Source organism: Chlamydotis macqueenii, chromosome 5 (genome assembly GCF_036417535.1).
Source record: "Chlamydotis macqueenii isolate bChlMac1 chromosome 5, bChlMac1.mat, whole genome shotgun sequence".
Taxonomy (NCBI): Eukaryota; Metazoa; Chordata; class Aves; order Otidiformes; family Otididae; genus Chlamydotis; species Chlamydotis macqueenii.
In genome coordinates, this window is record NC_141560.1 from 31,097,437 (window position 1) to 31,118,656 (window position 21,220).

Below are 21,220 nucleotides of genomic sequence, written 5' to 3' on the forward strand. Positions count from 1 at the left end.
TGATGCACAAAAGAGGAAAGTCCTTTACTAGTGCTGTGGAAACCTCCACTAACATGTTCATTGAATCCAACATTCACTTAGTTAAATTGCATTTCAGAGTGAAAAAGGATCTGAATCTTCGGAGAAAGTATTTTTATCAAGTTACATTTGTAGAAAGGGTTCTGTTTGGCCGGAATACTCTCAAAAATTAGCAGGCAGCCCAAATCAGGAAGCAAGATACAGAAGTGGCAGTCAAACTTATAATCAAAGGTGGCTGTAAATGAGCAGTCAGTCGTTCGTAAACACTGAAAGGAAGAGAAACCAAAAGTTACATCTGTGTAGGTCTGTCTCTAAAATGCAGTCTTACTGTTAATTCATGAAAAGGAAGTAAATTTTATGTAAGGTGAGCTTAAGTTGAAAAGTGTTCTTCAGTCTTTATGTGATTAAGTAGTATTTGCTACAAGCTTTAACTGGATCAGTGAAAAGCTAGCTTTCATGTTCTCATGAAATAAAGGATGCAAATCATCAAAATAATATAATGTAAAATTTACAGTGGATTTGAACAGAATGGAATATGCTTGCTCTGATAAACTGGCTTCTTTAAGCTTAACTCCTAGTTTTTGAAGCTATTTGGTATTCTTTTGACTAGCCTTTAAAAATTATTTCATCTACCATTTGTTAACATCAATAAAGAGACATTAATGATCAAGAGGTACACTCCTTCATACACAGACTCCATAGAACAAGCTGACAAATGAGAGAGAGTTGCTGTGGCTCTGTACTTCTGACTCTTTGAGTTCTGTTTTTTGAGGCCTTCAAGGAAACAATTACTTTAGATGCATTCAGACTTTTGTTCTTGCCAGCATCATTCATGTCCTATGCTATACTTTGTTCATGAAAGTTTATTTGAAACTGCTGTGTAAATTTGCCAGGACTTTTCATGTTACATAGAGCAAAACCCGATACTGTATTTACAGTTTTAACATGAGTTTGCTTATAAAAATTCTATATAGTTTTACTGGGGTGAAATTACATTGGGATGTGGGAGATCTTTGCCAGCCACTGCAAGGCAGACGATGAAAGGTTAGCATCTTGTGCAAATTAGGGGAACCTACTTCATCTGCTTGCTGTGAGTAGTTGTGCTCAGCTTGGCAGGATTCCTGGAGCAAGAAAGTCAAATAGCAGCTATTTTGTTCCCTTGCTGAGCTGATGAGAGCGGAAATTGATCCACTGCTTTTGTTAAGAAGCTGTTTCTGTTTTAATATCACATAGACGATGCACCATCTGATCATTAGATGCTGACATTTTATTTGAATTCAGTGCAGTTTATATTGTCTTGTATATGATAAAATATATTGAACTGAATAAAAGCTGTGGATAACTATGCAATTATAGTAAATGCCACATATCAACATATAACTGGATTGTAATGTTAGCTTGACTGCCATTTTACTGCCACAGTATGGTGTTACATCTTTGAACATCGTTTTATAGTACTTACATAGTTGGTCATAGTTTGTGACTTTGCTTCATTGTGACTGAAAAACATCATTGTCTTGGTGTCTTCATGGCTACATTAACATCCGCTTTTTCTGATGTCTTTGAGAAATAAAACTCTTTTTTCTCTATACTGTCCAAGGTGATACCTTTTAAAGTTATTCTTCCTCCGTGTCCTTTTAATTATCTGTAGCACTCATCTTTTTTCTTACTTCTGTAGAGGTAAGGCTCACTACTGATGAGTTTGAAGACGATTGATTTTGTATCCCTCACTGTTCATTAGCCTACATTGTTCTTGTATCATGAATTTCAGATAGCGGACTTTGTGTTTGAAGTTCTTAAGATTAAAATATTCTTTCCCTCTTTGTTTATGTTTAGCCTTGTTGTCTTTTCTTCAGCTTCTAAGTACTGTCATTGTTACCTTCTAGACTTGGAAGATTCTTATTTGTTCTGCATCCACAGAATCTTTCTCTCCATCTGTCTTCATTTACCATTCTTTTCTTTCTGCTGCAGGAGGGACTAGGTAAAAACAGGATTAAAAAAAATAGATATGCTGTCAACATCACTTCCTTATGTTCTGTGGCTGCATCGTCAACAAGTCACACTGAGTAAAATGATATGCAACAGGCAAGTGATAGTAGGGAAGCAGTTAATGTGCCAACTTTGCTCTTACAGAAATAGAGGCCATTCTTCTTTGGGTCTTTCCATATGTTTTTAGTATTTTATGATTTCAGCAGTGGAAAATATCAAATAATTGTGAGATTTTTGTGAACATGGATTGCAAGAAAGCAAGTGGTGTATTTCTTCATAACAACAAAATTACCTTTACATATTTAAGTAACTTTTTGAACTCTAATAATTTATCATGTCAAAATTTTAGATATAATTTTAAAGCTTGATCATTTGGTAATCATAAACAATGTCCTTTGTATTTATATAAAATTAAATTAAATTTTGGCAAAAATACTACTGGTAAGGAAGATGAAGTTTCCTTGAGAGAAGCTACAAATTACTGTCGTCGTTCAGCCCCGATCGGGACCAGACTACGCAGTCTCTCTCTCGCTCCCCCCACCCTCCGAGAGAATAGAGGGAGATGATATAAGGAAAAACGGCTCGAGGTTTGAGATAAGGACGGGGAGAAATCCTTAAAGTTACTCCTCGCATTCCTTCTCTGCTCCATCGTGGGGTCTCTCCCACTGGCCACAGTCCTTCGTGAAACTGCTCTGGCGTGGGTCATCTCTTCCACGGGGTGCAGTCCCTCCAGAAGAGCTGCCCCAGCAGGCCCTCCACAGGCCACAGCCACCTTCAGGCCTCCACCTGCTCTGGCGTGGGGTCCTCCACGGGCTGCAGGTGGATCTCTGCCCCTCTGTGGACCTCCATGGACTGCAGGGGCACAACCTGCTCCACCACGGTCGTCACCATGGGCTGCAGGGGAATCTTGGCCAGGAGCCGCGTTACTCCTCCCCCTCCTTCTTCACTGACCTTGGCGTCTGCAGCTGTTCCTCACAACAGGCTGGCAGACACCTCTCAGGATCCTTTTTACATCTTATTCACTTCAACTTCTCATCTCTCCACTTCTTGCAGCCAGGCCGGGCCGAGTCGGGCCCAGTCGGCTGCCCAGCGGGAGGCCAGAGGGTGAGGCCTGCAAGGCCCACAAGGCTCGCGCCTCCCCCTCTCTGCCCCGGCTCAGCTGCTTCACATCTTCTCTACTTTTTTTTTTCTGTTTTCCCCTTCTTAGATACGTTATTGGAGAGGCGTTATCACAGGATATTCTGCTACCAATTGGCTCGGCCTTGGCCAGCAGTGGGTCTGGCCGAGGCCCGGCCGAGTCCACTGAGCAAAGGGGAGTGAGTTCTAGCAGTTTCCTACAGAAGCTGCCACCTTAGGCTCCCCCCTCACTAAACAAAACCACAACAATTACATACACTTCCTTCTCGCGGGACAGGACCCGTTTGTGAGAGCTCGCTGTTCCACCTCTAGCTGATAGATCAGACATCCTACGTTGTACACCTTTAATTGTCCTCTTTTCAGACAGGATACATTTTCAATTTGTTGGTATGCTGTTTAATGAAAATATGAAGTTTCCTGTTCGGGTGAGATAGCATACTTGATTGTCCAGAAGTAATACAAACATTTTATTTTCCAAAGGCTCATAAAGAAACTATGCTTTCATGAATCGTAGAATCATAGAATGATTTAGCTTGGAAGGGACCTTTAAAGGTCATCTAGTCCAACCCCCCTGCAAGGAGCAGGGACATCCCCAACCAGATCAGGTTGCTCAGAGCCCCGTCCAACCTGGCCTTGAATGTTTCCAGGGATGGGGCATACACTACTTCTCTGGACAGCCTGTTCCAGTGTTCCACCACCCTCATTGTAAAAAATTTTTTCCTGATGTCTGATCGAATCTACCGTGTTCTATTTTGAAACTATTACCCATTGTCCTTTCACAACAGGCCCTGCTGAAGAGTTTCTCCCCATCTGAAGAGGATAGATGCTCAAATAGATAAATAACTATTTATGACTTAGGAAACAAAGGGTAGAAATATATGCTTTTTCATGGTGGAAGCAGGTCACTAGCAGAGATTCTAAGGCCTGTGTTATTAAATACATTCATAAATTATCTGGAAAGCATGACTAGTAAAGTGTCAGTGTCACCTCAGGTGAAATTAAATATAGATCAGTATAAAGTGTCAGGGGAATTTCTTGGTCTTTATCTATGTAACAAGGGGCTTGGTGACAGCTGATACTACCAAAAATTGAGAAGTTCAAGTTATAATATGAAAATCATAGAATGGTTAGGGTTGGAAGGGACCTTCAAAGGTCATCTAGTCCAACCCCCCTGCAAGGAGCAGGGACATCCCTGACTAGGTTGCTCAGAGCCTCATCCAGCCTGGCCTTGAACGTTTCCAGAGATGGGGCCTCCACCACCTTTCTGGGCAACCTGTTCCAGTGTTCTATAACTCGCATCGTAAAAAATTTTTTCCTAATTTCCAATCTAAATCTACCTCCCTCTATTTTAAAACCATTACCTCTCGTCCTATCACAACAGGCCCTACTAAACAGCCTTTCCCCATCTTTCTTGTAGGCCCCCTTGAGGTACTGGAAGACCGCTATCAAGTCTCCCCGGAGCCTCCTCTTCTCCAGGCTGAACAGCCTGCACTCATAGCAAAGGTGCTCCAGCCCTCTGATCATCGTCGTGGCCCTCCTCTGGACCTTCTCCAACTGGTCCATGTCCTTCTTGTGTTGGGGGCTCCAGAACTGAGTACTCCAGGTGGGGTCTCACCAGGGCAGAGTAGAGGGGCAGAATCACCTCCCTCGACCTGCTGGCCACGCTTCTCTTGATGCAGCCCAGGATGCGGTTGGCCTTCTGGGCCGCAAGGGCGCATTGCCTGCTCATGTTGAGTTTCTCATCCACCAGCACTCCCAAGTCCTTCTCCTCAGGGCTGCTCTCAATCCATTCCCCTGTATTTGTGCCTGGGATTGCCATGACCCAGGTGCAGGACCTTGCACTTGTTATCATAGTGCTCAGTACCAGTCAAGAAAAGCAAGTACAAGTCTTGGAATTCTTAGGAAAGGAATACAGACAAAATACAAAATGCTTGTAATGTCACTGCCCTTGCATCACCTCCTTTCTGCTCCAGAGAATGCTTGATCAGCAAAGCATGGGCATCTGAGGTGGTGGTCAGGGGAAATACTGCCAGATGCTCATGCTGCTTTGAGAACTCCTTTTTGAAAGGCAGGATTCCAGGCTTAGTAGCTTTTGGAGAAGCTCAACATGAGCTGATAATGCACACTTGCAGCTCAGAAAGTCAACTGCATCTTGGGCTGCATCAAAAGAAGCGTGGCCAGCAGGTCGAGGGAGGTGATTCTGCCCCTCTACTCTGCCCTGGTGAGACCCCACCTGGAGTACTCAGTTCTGGAGCCCCCAACACAAGAAGGACATGGACCAGTTGGAGAAGGTCCAGAGGAGGGCCACGACGATGATCAGAGGGCTGGAGCACCTTTGCTATGAGGGCAGGCTGAGAGAGTTGGGGCTGTTCAGCCTGGAGAAGAGGAGGCTCCGGGGAGACCTGATAGCGGTCTTCCAGTACCTAAAGGGAGCTTATAAGAAAGATGGGGAGAAACTTTTTACTAGAGCCTGTTGTGATAGGACAAGGGATAATGGTTTTAAAATAGAAGAAGATAGATTTAGAGCAAATATAAGGAAGAAATTTTTGACAGGGTGGTGGAACACTGGAACAGGTTGCCCAGGGAAGCTATGGATGCCCCATCCCTGGAAATGTTCGAGGCCAGGTTGTATGGGGCTCTGAGCAACCTGATCTAGTCGGGGATGTCCCTGCTTCTTGGAGGGGAGTTGGATTAGAAGACCTTTAAAGGTCCCTTCCAGCCCAAACTATTCTAATATTCTATGATATGTCAGGAAAAAATCTATTGCTTGGAGAATCTCTCTACTTTTTCAATCTCTCTGAATTCATAATCTCACTAACTCATTGGTCCAGTATGTTGCAAATTAAATATGGCTTACGTAAAAAAATACATCTTTCAATATCACTGTTAAACTCATGGAATTTACTTTCATTGGCTGACTACTGGCTTTATTATTTTGAAGGAGCAAGTACCAATACACAGTCTCGTGTTTGTTTCCAATAAATTATGTTTGCAACCCTTTGTGGTAAGATACCCATCTTCTTTCAGGAAGTGCTCGAGGTTTGCAACTAAAGCAGGTCTGAGCAAAAACAAGCAACCTCCTTCCCTTGGGGAATGTAACAATTTGAAACGGAAACTAAGGAGGAAGAAACTCAGGAACTGCCACAGGTTGCACTTGGTTTTTTTTTTATGTATCTGGATGGTAGTGTGACTCAAGCCTGGAGACATTGTTCTGACTGAAATCTGGCTTACTCCAGCTCTTAAAGAGGCCCCAAGAATGTTTCTGTTAATACAGTTAAGTTGTAACTTGTTGCCAAAAAAAAAGTTTGGAGAGCTTGCCTGCTTCTTAGAATGTGAAGACTCCTATCACTGTAGTTTGTTGGTGCAGAAGGTTGTAGTACACGGGTTGTGTTCATTTCCTGGTTTGTTTTTTTTGCTTCCTTCTCTTCTTGAGTCTGGTAAACTCTTACTCATTTCCTCTTCAAATGAAACAATTCCAGCGTTTCAATCTCTCCTTATATGGAAGTCTCTTCCATGCCTCCAGTAGTTTTTCTCTTGTGTCAGTTCTTCTCTCTTACCATACTTATTTTTCAGTTGGTCTCACAGAAACTGAACACACAATGTCAAGTGAGGAATGTTAATACCACCATTTCCCAATGTTAATTTCAGTCTCATTTGTTTATGTGTGTGGGTGAAATCCTGGGTAAACTTACTGCGTGGGTAGAACACTTTTGTTATCTTCAGTGGAGCAACGATATATTCTCTAAACATTTTCCTTATCTTTTTGACCTTCAGTTCTACTTGGCCAGGCACTGGAGATGTTTCCATGATGAGTCATTCTTAAATTGTTTGAATCCATTTTAAAAAAATCAACTACAATTCACAGCAATAATTAATTTATTTCTTCCAGGTTATGTAATCTTGTGCATTTCCTTAGCCTTTTTAGGTTCCCTTCTCCCTTTTCTACTGTTATTCTAGAAAGGTTAAAGTGGCCAATGGTTATATACAGTCATGCTTCTGTTCCTTGTCTCTGATGGTCCCATATCAAAGATCTGAGACCCAAAAAAGCATTATTAGTTAGGCAGACACTAAAGCGTGTTCCAGAAGTAGTCATATGTTTCCAGAATTAGTTGTTTCACCACTTTCCTGGAGGCTGGCTGACATGTAGTTTTCTGGGTCCTCCTTCTTGCACTTCTGGAAGGTAGAAGTGACATTTGCTTTCCTGTAGTCTTTGGGCACTTCTCTCAGTCACCATGATCATTCAAAGATTGCTGAGAGTGACACCAGCTGGATCTCGCAGCATTTCTGGATGCTGACATCCGAAGATACGGCATGGAAAAAATGCACCGGTGTATATTCTATATGTAATAATATATCTTTATGAATACTTAGGGTAATTTTAAGAGACACCTAACAAGTGTTAGAAGTAGTTTCATGTACACAGAGGTTCCTTAGTGAGTTCAGCGTAAGACTGTATTTTCAGTTCCATTACCCTTTTAGCCATCAGCATTTATTCACAATATAACAAACTTAACCTTTTATGAAAGAAACTTGAAGGAATTGGGTAAGTTTTACAAGTGCTACTAATTTCTGTTTGAGCACCTCTTCTTCTTGAGATGTGTAATTCTGACAGTGACCAGGTAATCCATCACTTGTTTTTTTTCAAAGCTTTGGAGAAAAACTGTGACGAACTTGCAAAACAAAGTTGGAGGAAATAAAGATGTAAAAGACTCATAGAGTTTACTTTATGATTTTAAATTAGATCAGCATGAGCACAGAAAAGGAGCAAGGGGCTTTATTTTTAATTTGGAGCTGCTCCTTATTGCCAGTAGAGTTAATTTTGAACACAGCATCAATAGCTCAAATAAACTTGTGGAGTATCTAATTTTGTTTTCCTATGCTAAATTAATACCTCGCAGTGTAATTTTATGATTAACAGGGCCTGAATCTGTGAACTAAGGTAGTGCTGTTTTTTCCACTTGGGTGAAAAATGTGTAAATTCATAAAGAAAGAGTTCTATACTGGGATTTCAAATGAATATAAAACCTACTGTGCTGTATAGTTTGTAGGTTTGAAACTGTGGAATCATTCTCAAATAAATAGAAGTAGATTAAAATTGAACTTTAAAAATTCACAATGTACAGATGAATCAAGCATGTTGACTCATAAATGTTAAACTTTTATTAAAACTCTCCACAAAAGTCTGAGCTAGCACTGGGCAAATGGTTGTAAATAGGTTATTATCTTCTATGGTTTATTGTTTAAATCTCACATCACGGGTGAGGCAATGTAAACAGCAACCCATAGCGAATCTGGATACTGGGGTTTATTTAAGAACCAAGAAGATCAGAGCTTTTACCTTACATGAATGCCTCCCATGCTGGCTTGTTTGCTCCCTTCCCAGCCTTACATTCGCTAACTCCCAAGTGCCCCTCCCGGTAAGGAGGGAGCTGCTGGCCAGGGAGGGCAGAGCACAAAGTTGTCTTCACTCCTGCTGTGCCACTGCTTGCAGCTACCAGTCTTGGACGTCATTGACCAAAATGCATGGACGTCCCCTGGCCTCCCATCTCCCTGATCTCTGGGATCTTCCCTCACTTCCAGCATGTTACCTCTAAGCAGGGTCTTCACCTTCGTCTTTCCATCCCCCTTTCTTCTTTCTGAGATGGCTGCTTCATTTTGAAGATCTTTCTTTTCCACCTCCTCTTTTTTCTAGACCCCCAAGCTCACAGTGTTTCCAATCTAAACAGTCCATGTGCAGAAGCACAACGTGTGCTTGTAGCTGGTGGTTCAGTTTCAGTGTCTCTGTCACTGGAGGACTGAGGGCACGCCCCTTTTGCTTAGTCTGAGTGCTATGAAAAATTGCAACTAGCCTGTACCAGTTAGCAAGTAGCAGGCTTCTGCTTTAGAGTTCGAATCTGAAAATGTATCTCCCCATCCATCCCTGCCTCTTACAGCCAATTACCTGCCAACTGTTAGCATTCATAATTTAAGCAATTTTCCCACCTATTTCTCATTGGGATAAATCAGTAATAGGTAAGGAAAAAAAAAAACCCCAAACTTATCGGATTAGAAAGATTTTCTTGCATATAAAATTTAGAGTGCTGAAGTACTCACATATACAGAAAGCTTATTAGATCAAAATTTTTCATACCCAAGATTCCTTATTTCAGAGCAGAACAAATCAAGAAACAGTGATTATAAATCTGTACATGTCTGGGTTTTAGGAAGTTACAATTTCTATTATGTATTAAGGTCCTGATAATTTTAGTTTCATTTTAAAATCAGATTTCAAGATGGAGATCAGAGCTCAAATCTTTGTCTTGTATGAACTGCCCTGGCTCTGCTGACTTTGATGGGACTCTGAAAACTCAAACTGTCTTTGATTGCCAGGATGGAATAGCAAAAAGGAAAAAAAGCTTTCCTTTCTCTTAGCCCAGTGAAACTGTATATACAGTCATTAATTGTTATGGTTTAATCAGTGCTTGAAGTGGAACAGTGCATAATGGCATGTTGTACTTACTTTTAAAGTGGTGAATGCCAGCAATTCTTGTAGGGAAGGACTCAGCTATGAGTGCCTGTGGGAAGTCAGTGGGCTACATTACTCTTAAAGGCATCCAAATGGGAGAGGGTAGCAGGAGAATGTCTGCTTTTCATAGCTGGAAGATGCTGCTAATCATATGGTTGGTGGTTTCTTATGCTATGAGAGGCACGAATGCTAGATGACAGCTCCCATTACGTGAAGCTCTGTTGCTCATAATAGCAGGATCTCACCTCTGCTAATAGTTCAAAGCTCTTTCAGACTTGGAACTCAAAACAATCAGTAAATTTGCTTCTTTCTGAAAGCAGGACCTTGCCTCTGTGAGTTGCAATGGCTTCTTGTTCTCATTTCCAGCTGTGCTGAATGGTAGATCTGCTCCTGAGCCCAGAACAGGGAGTACTAGCCATTAACAGCCAAGTCATTAACAGACTTGATGAAATACTCTTGTCAAAACTGTTGTAGCTTCAATGTCTGTGTTTTGGTGATACTAGGAATGCTTAATAGATGATGACAAGTCAGCCTGAGAATTAACAGTGTAACAGTATCATATTAAGAACATAATATCGCAAACTTTTCTGCAGAGTAGTAAGTTTTTCAGGATACGGTTGTAGGCATATTTGTAACTCCTGCAAAGTTGCCTTCACAGCATCAGTGCTCTGTCAAAGAAAAAGGATAACCTACCATGACAGAAGCTTTTTTGTTAATAAGAAAGGTCTCATTTGAATTTGAAAAAAAAATTGCATATCTTTCTCTTCATCAGCAGGGCTTTTATTTTTTCAGTAACATAGGAGTATTCTGAAAGTTAAAACTTTGATTGTTAGTGGCTATATGACAGCTTTTCTTTTTAAAAAGTTATAAATTACAAGATGATGGAAGAAGTTTAAAAGAAGAAGATAATTAATATGTGACTGCTTCTGGAGTTGTATGCTCTGAAAATTTGAGCTGTGCTAGGTTTAGCCATGGAAAGTCAACTATGCCATGCAGGTGGCAAAAAAAGAAATATGAATTCTCCATGTTTAGAGAGGTTAAAGATTCGTGTAACTTGCTAGTTAACATAGTTCTTCCAGATCAAGTTTTAATGACAGACTAGTTTCAGTGAATAGTGCTCTGAAATCATTTCATGAGACAAGAAAGCAGAATGCTGTCTGCAGAGCCTGATGAGAACGTGTAGATGTGAAGCCTGGAAGAACACTATTTTTACCTTAAAAATTTAAACCTAAAACATTTCCATGCCTTTCAACAGGGTGAAAACATTGCCAAAACAGTTTCAAAAGAAGGAGAAAGAATGATGTTTTGTATTCTTCCTACTGCTGTATTCTACAGTACTTGCCAAATTTGAAGCTTTCTTAAAATAAAAAGCATTTTTCCTCCCTGCCTTTTATTTTGTAATATTTATCATGTCAGTATAAGATGATATGGCTTTTAAAATATATCATTATACAACATGATATTACAAGTTCCAGATTTTCTGCCAGGAGAGTTGACATGTAGAATAAGAATGGTATTTATCACTGCTTATCTTTACCGTTGGTATCTTATCTTTTTGATAATGCTGGAAACATCCTAGAACTTGCCTCGTTAACCTTTTTAATCAACAGATTGGTGTTCCTCATCTAGTAGTTTGTTGTTAAGTTCAATTTCTTACTGACCTTCTTTATGGGTGGTGCCTAAGAGTATCTTTAAGCTGTGGAGTAAGTTCTCTAGTAGTGATTTGCTGAGAGGCTGGTCTGCACGCCCTTGTTTTCCAGCCCCTCCCTTTGGGAGGTTTCTTTACATTTGATTTCTGCCTCCCTAAAATTGCATTAACATTATTACTGCTAAGTGTAGTATGTATTTAATATCACATATATTTGTAACGTGAACTAAACAAAAGATACAATAAAGTTATTTCTAAATTACTTTTTTTGCCTTGGTAGTAGAAATATTTTTTATTACAAGAGTATGAGCCGTGATAACCCGTTAATTAATCTGCAGGGGGACTGGAAGGTTCAGTTACAGCTTTAATGGAAAGGATATCAATTATTTCTTAACCGTTTGTGAAGGGCCAGTGGAGGGCAGGAATAGACCTGCCAACAGGTACAACAAAAATGGAGTTGAGAGAACAGAGAATGACACTCAATAACAAAATGCTTTCCATCCACTTAACAGCTTCAGATGGAACTGAATTCAGGACACATGAAGAGAGCCAGATGATCAAATTCCTAAGGCAAAACTGCTTGTGGGAGCTTTTAATTTCAGATTTGCTTCTACAGAGATATTGATATTTACTTTTCACCAAAAAAAACCCCTAGTATTTTAATATAAAGATATATTAAAATATTTCAGTCCATTATCTAAATTATTAAGCTAAATTGAAGTTACTACTTTTTCTAAGCTTAGTTGTGCTTTTACTGCAGTCTTCATACTATTTGAGAAATCACCCTGTAAATCTCCTCTCCAATCTTCCAACTTAGGAAACATCATCTACTCATAATTTAAATACATGCATAACTTTAGGTAGATATTCAAGGAAATAGATATCAACTTATCTACATAGTTTAATCCTTTGCTAGATTGAGAGTTACAGCATTTTTATTTTGCACATCACTCATGTTTTAATAGTTCTTTGATTATTACTGGTATGCTTTTAGAAACAACCTCAGGAAAGTCTATATTTATAAACAAGAAGTTTGCATCTCTAAAATTCACATATATGTTATCAAAATTCATGGCTTTCATGCCTGAGGGTCTTAGAATAGTGTATTTCCTTGTCTTTTGCCTTTCGGAGAAATGCATGGTCACCAAGTGGCTTGTTTTTGTAAGCTTTTTGGTTTATATTTGTAATGTGCAAATTTGAACTAGAGGCAATAGCAAAGAAGTGTACATTGCAGTTCTGCTGGAAGCGGATGGGGCATGGTGTTCCAGTTTTGGTGCTTATCCTTGAGAAAGCTCCCAGGTACATATCTTTTCCATGATCATTTTGTTATGCGAAGAAGTGGAGATGTTAATCACGATATTCTTCACGAAGCTCTAAGTAGATAAGCTGTGGAAAATCCAGAATGAAAAGTCCTGACAGAAAGGCTAAGGCTCTGAACTTAAATTGAAACCCTGAAGGAAAAAGTAGAGGGATTTGAAGGCTTAGTGATGTATTTATAATGGTTTACATTGCTGATACATTGCAGCATGCCATATGGCTGGAATTTCCAAAATGCCGAGGACCATATCTTCACGTGTATATCACTGTTTCATAGACCAGGCAAAAGAAGAGGAGGGGAAGGTGTGAACTACCACCAAGAACTACCAAGGCCCAGAATGACTCCTTGGTAGTCTCTAGGAGAACAGATGACAAAATGTCCCTGTCAGCTGCTTCCGTGTGAGACAACAGTGGAGAATCCAACCTCCTGACCTGTAGGCTGACCAGCACAAATGCTAGCATGTATTTTCTATGTAGAGAGGTTACAGAATGCCTGTGAACTCCTGAAAGTCCTCTCTTTGCTTCTCCTTATCTAGTCCAACTTTTCTTTAGGTTCAGTATGATTTTTGTGTGTGATTTGATCTCGTTCAGCTCCTGAGCTCTCATAGCTCAATGGTTATCTCTATGTGGTAGGACCATAGAGGTGTCTGGTGCCTGACTGTGGCACCTTTTCCTCCTGGTGGCTGCATGCTGGTGATACAGAGGCCCAGAAAAATGAGTCCTTCTCAAACTCCACAAAGTAATGACATACTGGGAATATGTTGTCCTAGTTCCTATAATATATCTTAATAGGAAATTAAATAGGGAAGTTAATATGACTGCATTTTGTTGTGTTTGTGCAAGTGAATAATAACTATGTATTTTTATATTTTAAATAACTTCAAAATATGTTTTAGAGTTTAAGTGCTTGATCCTTCCAATGTATTCTTTGATTTGGTCGGAATTGCAGGAAAACATCTGGCTATATGCACAGAAAAGATGGTTGACTTTAAGTCCTAGACAAAGTAAAATCACAAGAATTCTGTTCAACGTCTCAAATGCATTCTGATGTTTTCTAGTATACCGAGGCTAGCAATCCCATTATAGAGTGAGTATTACCTTAACAGTAGTGAACTTGACCACTGTAGTCTGGAAAAAAAAAAATAGAAAAATAACCTACTTGAGCAAGTATCCTTGTGTGTTTGGAAGCCCTTGAGGCTGAAAAAATGGTTGGGCCAACACTATTAAATAAATATGAAACTATTTTATTTCAGATTTGGAATGTTCTAACACGTCGAACTGTTTTATGAAGTCCTAAGTTTATGAATTAAGTAAAATTTTAACATGGCTTATTATGAAAACTAGGAACAGAATGATTCTGGGAAAAGAAAATGAAATTCTGGATTAAACGAACTATTGGGTGATTTGGATTGTTTTAATACAAATTAAAAAAAGAAAGTTTGATATCATTGGAGTCATTGGATCCTACTTTTGTTGATGGTATTTCAAATACCTCTGTTAAAAGGTCCTTAGACTGGAAATTGGCTGAAACTAGAAACATGTTTGTCTGTGGGCATTTTTGGAAAACTTTTTCCTAAGAGTAGCAGTTTTGTGCACAGAAGGAGCTGAGTCCAGGGGATAGATCTTTATTGGTTGTCCTGGTTTTGGCAGGGATGGAGTTAAGTTTCCTCTCAGTAGCTGATGTGTTTTGAATTTGGGCTGTGAAGAATGTTGATAAACACACTGATTATACCAGTTGTTGCTAATGAGACCAAGGACACTGTCCAGCTTCGCAGGTCTCGCTAATTGTGTAGGTGCAGGAAGCTGGGAGTAAGACAGACAGAATAATTGACCTAAACTGGCCAAAGAGAGTATTCCATGCCATAAGTGTCATGCTCAGTACATAAGTGGGGGTTGCCCACGGGCATGGGGGTCTCTCTCTCTCACTCCCTCTCGCTCCCTTGCTTGCTGCTCAGTTTCCTTTCCGTGGTCGCTGCTTGGGACGGGCTGTATCAGTCATTGGGATGTCAGGTGGTGAGAAAACATATATTGTTCATTTTGTATATTTTAGTATCCTGATATTCCGTTATTATTGTAGTTTTCCTTTGCCATTTTAGTAAACTGCCTTTGTCTCAACCTACGAGTCTTCCAGTCTTCCCAATTCTTTCCGCCATCTTGCTGGCGGCGGGGAGGGTCAGCGAGAAACTGTGTGGTGACTCGGGCTAAAGCATCAGTTTTTTTGGCGCCCAACATGAGGCACGAAGGGGCCTTCCTAGATCAGATGGGAGATCATCAGACTTTAATTTGGGGATCCAAGGTTTGAGCCTACAGTGAGGCCCGAAGGGTCAAGATAAGGACAGGTTTGAACACAGTGTGTTGAAAACAGATTTGTTACAAGCATTCAGTATGCTGATTTGGTCATCGCTGGCCACAATTTTGTTTTATTTGCTCTTGGAGCTGTTTTCAGAGCTGTATTGGGCAGCACTCTACTTGCTGTATATGGTGTTTGTTGGTGTTTATGTCCGGCTTATTAATTCTGGGATTAAAGGTATTGCTCTGCTGTTCTGTGTGGCACTGGCTGGTTTGGTGATATCACTGATAATGGGACTGGTTTTATACTTGTATTCAGTGGTGGTGGGCAGTGCGCAGAGCAAAGCAGCAGTGGTGGCTCCATACAGGTATTTTGTGAGCTGTCTGGTGGGTACTGTTTGGAATTTTACCTTTTGTTTTGGTCCGGGAACCCAGGCCATGGTGGGGACATCTGTTTACAGCTTCCTCCAGTTTGCCGAGCTAATTTCAACAGCTTTTGAGAATTTTGAATACCCTTGGAATACTCCAACCACCATGTTCACATTGGCAGGTCTCTTGCAGCTATCTCAGTTCTTGATCTTGATTAAGTTTAAAAAACTATTTAAAAATACTGTGACTGCCATAACCCTGGCAGCAGGCACTGCGGATACTCCAGCTCCAGCTCCAGACACTGCAGATACCCCAGTCCCCTCTACAGACACTGTGAGTGCTCCTGTCCCCGCTACAGATGCTGCAGTGACTTCAGCCCCCACGACAGGCACAGCAGCTTTCCCAGTTCCTGCTACAGGCACTGCATTTGCTTCAGCCCCCACGACAGGCACTGTGGCTGCTGAAACCCTGGCAAGCAGTACCACAGATGAACCAAAAAACCAACCTGCACCAGTATCAATTGCCCCTGTACGTAGAAATACACAAAAAATCAGTTCATATAGTGAAAGACAATGAGGAACCAGGGACATCACAAGAACAGGGAGAGGTAGAAGCAGAGGTAGTCACCCGATCCCTATCCCTGAGTGAGCTGCGAGGTAGGTGAAAAGATTTCAGCCATAATCAAGGTGCACAACTTGTCACCTGGTTGCTCCAATGCTGGGACAGCGGGGCCAGTAGCCTGGAATTAGAAGGTAGGGAAGCCAGGCAGCTGGGATCCTTGTCTAGGGAAGCAGGCTTTGACAGGGCAATTGGAAGAGAGACAGAAGCCTGCAGCATCTGAACATGACTCCTGTCAGGCATGAAGGACAGGTGTTTCTTCAAGGAAGATATTGTATGCCACCCAAGCAAGTGGACCACCATGGAGAGAGGTATCCAATTTCTGTGGGAATTAGCTGTTCGGGAGCTGATTTATCGTAACCTGGATGACCTGTGGACATCTGTAGATCCAGATAAAGTTGAATGTTCCTGACTCATATGGCAGAAGTTTGTACAGAGTGCGCCATCATCATATGCCAACTCATTGGCAGCAATGAGTTAGAAAGATGAGGCACCACCGGTATATGCAGTGGCTAACCAGCTCCAACAATATGAGGACAATCTCTCCTTTCCTCTATGGGCTTGTGTCTCAGCTGTGGAAAGACTAACTGAAAGATCCAAAAGCCTGTTCAAAAAACTGTTTGAAAAACTATCCGAGGTATTTCAGAAACTCAGAGAGGATAGGTCTTACTCCCCACCTGCACAGACCAGTATCTCAGCTATTAGAAGCAGACCTCCCCCTGCTCAAGAGAGATGGTACACGCAGCGAGGTACCCTGTTGTTTACCTTGCATGATCAAGGAGAGAACACAAGGAAGTGGGATGACAACCTACCTTGGCCCTAGAGGCACAGGTACGTGAGTTGTGAGGAAAAACAATCACAAACAGATGTTCTCCCAGGAAAACTGCTGCTCCAGTCTCCAGTGGGCAGTTCTGCAGACAGCGTAGAAGGGCTGATCTCACCTCTGATCCTATGGAAGGGAATTCTGATCTGTATTCACAAAAAGTGAGTAGCAAATATTATAAACAAGACTAGAGAGGCCCTGCCTCCAGCCAGGTGGAGGAGAGGGACAAGTGAATTTGCTGGACTGTGTGGATTTGATGGCCTGGCACATCAGACCCACAAGAGTATAAAGCTCTAGAAGACACCAATGCGCAGTGTACTCTAATATCATCAAGCTACAAAGGAGCAGAATCCATTTGTATTTCTGGAGTGACAGGGGGATCCCAACAACTAGCTATTGGAGACTGAAGTGAGTTTGACTGGGAATGAGTGGCAAAAGCACTCCATCATGACTGGCCCAGATGCTCCATACATTCTTGGTGTGGATTACCTCAGGAAGGTGTATTTCAAAGCCCCAAAAGGGTACTGAAAGAACACCAAAACAACCAGTGGGTCGATCAGGCTAAGATTAAAGTTTCCCAAGTGGACCTAGACTGGCAACATAGGAATGAACTATTTTTAGCTTGGTGGGCCTGTGACACCTCAGGCCATCAAGGAAGAGATGCAACATACAAATGGTCTCATAATCAAGGGGCGGATTTGGCCATGGACACTATTGCACAGCTTATCCATGAATGTGAAACATGTGCTGCAATTAAGCAAGACAAGCAGTTAAAGCCTCTATGGTATGGAGGACAATGGTTGACATATAAATATGGAGAGGCCTGGCAGATTGATTACATCACACTCCCACAAAGTCGCCAAGGCAAGCGCCATGTGCTTACAATGGTGGAAGCAACAACTGGGTAGCTAGAGACATATCTTGTACCCCAGGCCACCACCCGAAACACTGTCCTGGGCCTTGAAAAGCAAGTTCTCTGGTGACATGGCACTCCAGAAAGAATTGAGTCAGACAACAGGACTCATTTCCAAAACAACCTCATAGACACCTGGGCTAAAGAGTGGGTGCCAGTACCACTGAGTGGGTATATCACATCCCCTATCACACACCAGCCTCTGGAAAAATTGAACGGTACAATGGACTGCTGAAAACTACACTTAGAACAATGGGTGGTGGAACCTTCAAAAATTGGGATACATATTTGGCAAAAGCCACTTGGTTAGTCAACACTCGAGGATTCACCAATCGAGCTGGCCCTGCCCAATCAGAACTTTTACGTACTGTAGAAGGGGATACAGTTCCTGTGGTGCATGTAAGGAATATGTTGAGGAAGACAGTCTGGGTTATTCCTCCCCTGGGCAAAGACAAATCCACTGATGGGATTGCTTTTGCTCAAGGACCTTGGGTGTACTTGGTGGGTGATGCAGAAGGATGGGGAATTCCAATGTGTACCTCAAGGAGATTTGATTTTAGGTTAAAATAGCCAATAATTTGAACTGTGTGTCATAATTTCTGTAGTTATTGTATGTAATATCAAAGGTTTTGCAGCAAGAATCACCCACAAGAGTGAAGAATGAACTTCAATGAAATCAAGCAAGGTGCAGCAGTGATGGAACCAGAACTGGCACCCAACTTCTTCGACATCAACATCTTCACCTCATAGACCCTGGACATGATACACCAGCCATGCCAGATGTTCCAGCTGCAAGCTCCAGATACAGCATGCAACAGCCCCACACTGCATACCATCCCTCCTGCCCTGAAAGACTCTTATGACGGATAGAGCCCAAAGTTGTGGACTGAATGAACTGAACAGAGTTTGGAGGGATAGCCTATAGATTGAGGGAATGATATCTCTGTGTGTGTGTGTAGAAAAGCATGACATAGATGGTATGGAATAAGGGGTTAATACAAGGAAAGAAAAGAAGAATTTCCTTTCTTCCAATTCTTTCGCGCGTCCTGCTGGGGGGTGGGAGGGTGAGCGAGAAACTATGTGGTGACTAGGGCTAAACCACCCCACTGGTACTCCACTCTGATTAGTTAAAAACCTTTTCTTGATTGGTATGCAGATTTTTGGCCCTCTTTTCATTAATACACAAGGAAAAAGCCAGGGACTAAGGGTATTTGGATCTTTTAGGAATTTGTCTGAACTGAACCATTAAAAAAATGTTGTTTTTTTTTTCTCTCAGTTGCAAATCAGGAATGTATTTCTGTTGAGACACAAAGCATTTTATTAAGTGGCTACATACTTTGTTCAGTCATGCTAGTGTATCTGTGAAGAGTAAGCACACACTTAAATCACCTGTTTAAATGACAGTCTGAATGAGATCAAATGTTTGCATACGTGCTTAATGTTTAACAACGTTTGACAAGTATTTTTCATTAGACTATCTGATATATGTTTAACATAATAAAAAAAAAGAAGTTGCAAGCTCAAGTCACTTTGAAAGGATTGGTACTTCAGAAAATGTACAGCAGTCTTCCAAACTGCTCTGCAAGGTTTTTATTTTTGTTGATGATTTGGAGTATAATTACATGTTTTCTTTTTGAACTCTAATGTATATTTTCAACTTGAATGATCAGTTCACCAATACCAACACAGGCTGCTGAATAAGATACACTAAATGCTGAAATGGCCTGAATGGTTTTCCTTTACTTGTCAAAAAAAAAAAGTTACTTTACTGGATGTACTCCATTTATCTTATATATGTAGACATTTAAGGTCTGTAAAAGAGTATTGATTGAACTCTGCCAATTTCTGATAAATGTTTGATATGCTATTATCCTCCTGTGTTTGATTGGAAAAATGTTAGTGGAGAAGTTATTGCTGCAAGTTTATGAAAGCAGCTTTATTCTTTTTCCAGTGGCCATTGTATATGATATACCATTGGTTGATGGTATATTATCAATCTTTTTATCTTCAAAATACAGTATAATGATCAATACATAATTCAAAGTCTATCATCAACAACCAATACAAAATTCAAAGTCGTCATCATAGTGACCGTAAGGTGTTTTGCATTGTTCTGTGATGAAGTACCACATAAATGAAGCATATTAGTTATGTTACTGATTTTACTCATTTTTGGCATAATCTTGTTACAGCTTCTGCTACATTTGAGGACTTTCAGATCCGACCCCATGCTCTTTTTGTTCATTCGTATCGAGCGCCAGCCTTCTGTGACCATTGTGGAGAAATGCTGTGGGGGCTGGTGCGTCAGGGACTCAAATGTGAAGGTAAGCAGCAGTGAGATGTGATTTTCAGTCTCAGGAAGAGCCCTGTCCATTCCACTTGTGCATGTTGTCTCTGAGGCTGCTTTTAAATTGGTTAGGCATTAGGAAAAAAATTACGGTGGGTAGAGACAGTAAGACATATCAAAATAATTAACTGGTGAAGGAACTAATCATTTTGATTGCTCTGAGGCCTCCTAGATACCGCTCTGTAACCTGAAGTGCAAATAAAATGGTCTATATGTATTTTTAAGAAAAAGTCTTTTGTGTCTTACACTTCCCTTATGAGCCTGAGCCTGTATCTAATTCTATATCATGCTAATTCAGATCTTTTAACTGAAATTACTGTCGGTCTGTATGAGGTTGTACTAGCTATCTTTTGTCATTTTGCCACAACTATTTGACTCCTGGCAGACTGTATCCAATGGACTATACCATTTCCAGTGAAAGACTTCCTTGACTCTAAATGCAGATCACAGAAATTTCTTGCACTTTGAGACCATAGATTTTTGAAAAATCAAGAAAAATCACTGGTTATAGATATAACTGTTCAGAGCTGGTAACATTACCTCTCTAAAAATTATAGAATGTTGAAACTAAGCCAGCAGAGTATAGGAAAAAAGTTTAATCAAAAATTAGAATGGTGTTTTTGAACTCTTGTTGTTTTTTTTTTTAAAAAAAGTTCTTCACTGGAAGAACTGGAATCAAATGGTTTTACATTTCTCTTTTCAGGATGCGGTTTAAATTACCATAAGAGATGTGCATTTAAAATCCCTAACAACTGCAGTGGCGTACGGAAAAGGCGCTTGTCGAATGTTTCCCTAACAGGACCCAGCACTGTTCGGACAGTTTCTGCAGAACCCTCGCCCAGCGTGTCGGAGGAAGCCCTTCTGGTATGGGATTCCCTAGCTGTAGAGGCCATGGGTGTTGCTACTAAGAAACAATGACGTTAGTACTATAGGATCTGGTTTTGCCTGTTACAGACTACAGAGGAGGGCGGTATGTAAATTATAAAGCGTTGCTGTGAGAAAGGGCATCTTGACGTAAAAGGGAGGTCACCACCATAAGGTATGTGAGTTTAAGGTATGTGACACTTCTGATACTCACAGTAGTCTTCTCCCTTTGGCAAGAATTAGATTATTTTACAGATCTAAAGCTGCCACCCATGCTAATGTGAGTAGCTGCATCTTGGAGGATGTCTCCTCTGGAAATAAAAGTATAATTTCTTCTGTATCAGACCATTATATCCATTGGTTTATGATACAGGAAAGATTTG

General features: G+C 40.9%; 1 protein-coding gene across 3 annotated transcripts in view; it reads left to right on the forward strand.

The window, feature by feature from the left end:
• Positions 1 to 21,220, forward strand: part of PRKD1 (protein kinase D1) — a 142,215-nt gene that overhangs the window by 73,638 nt on the left and 47,357 nt on the right. For all 3 annotated transcript variants that reach the window (XM_086749296.1, XM_086749297.1, XM_086749298.1), the window contains exons 3-4: positions 19,819 to 19,950; positions 20,677 to 20,837. In XM_086749296.1, the coding sequence (XP_086605422.1) occupies positions 19,819 to 19,950; positions 20,677 to 20,837 (293 nt within the window). The remainder of the gene's footprint in view (positions 1 to 19,818; positions 19,951 to 20,676; positions 20,838 to 21,220) is intronic.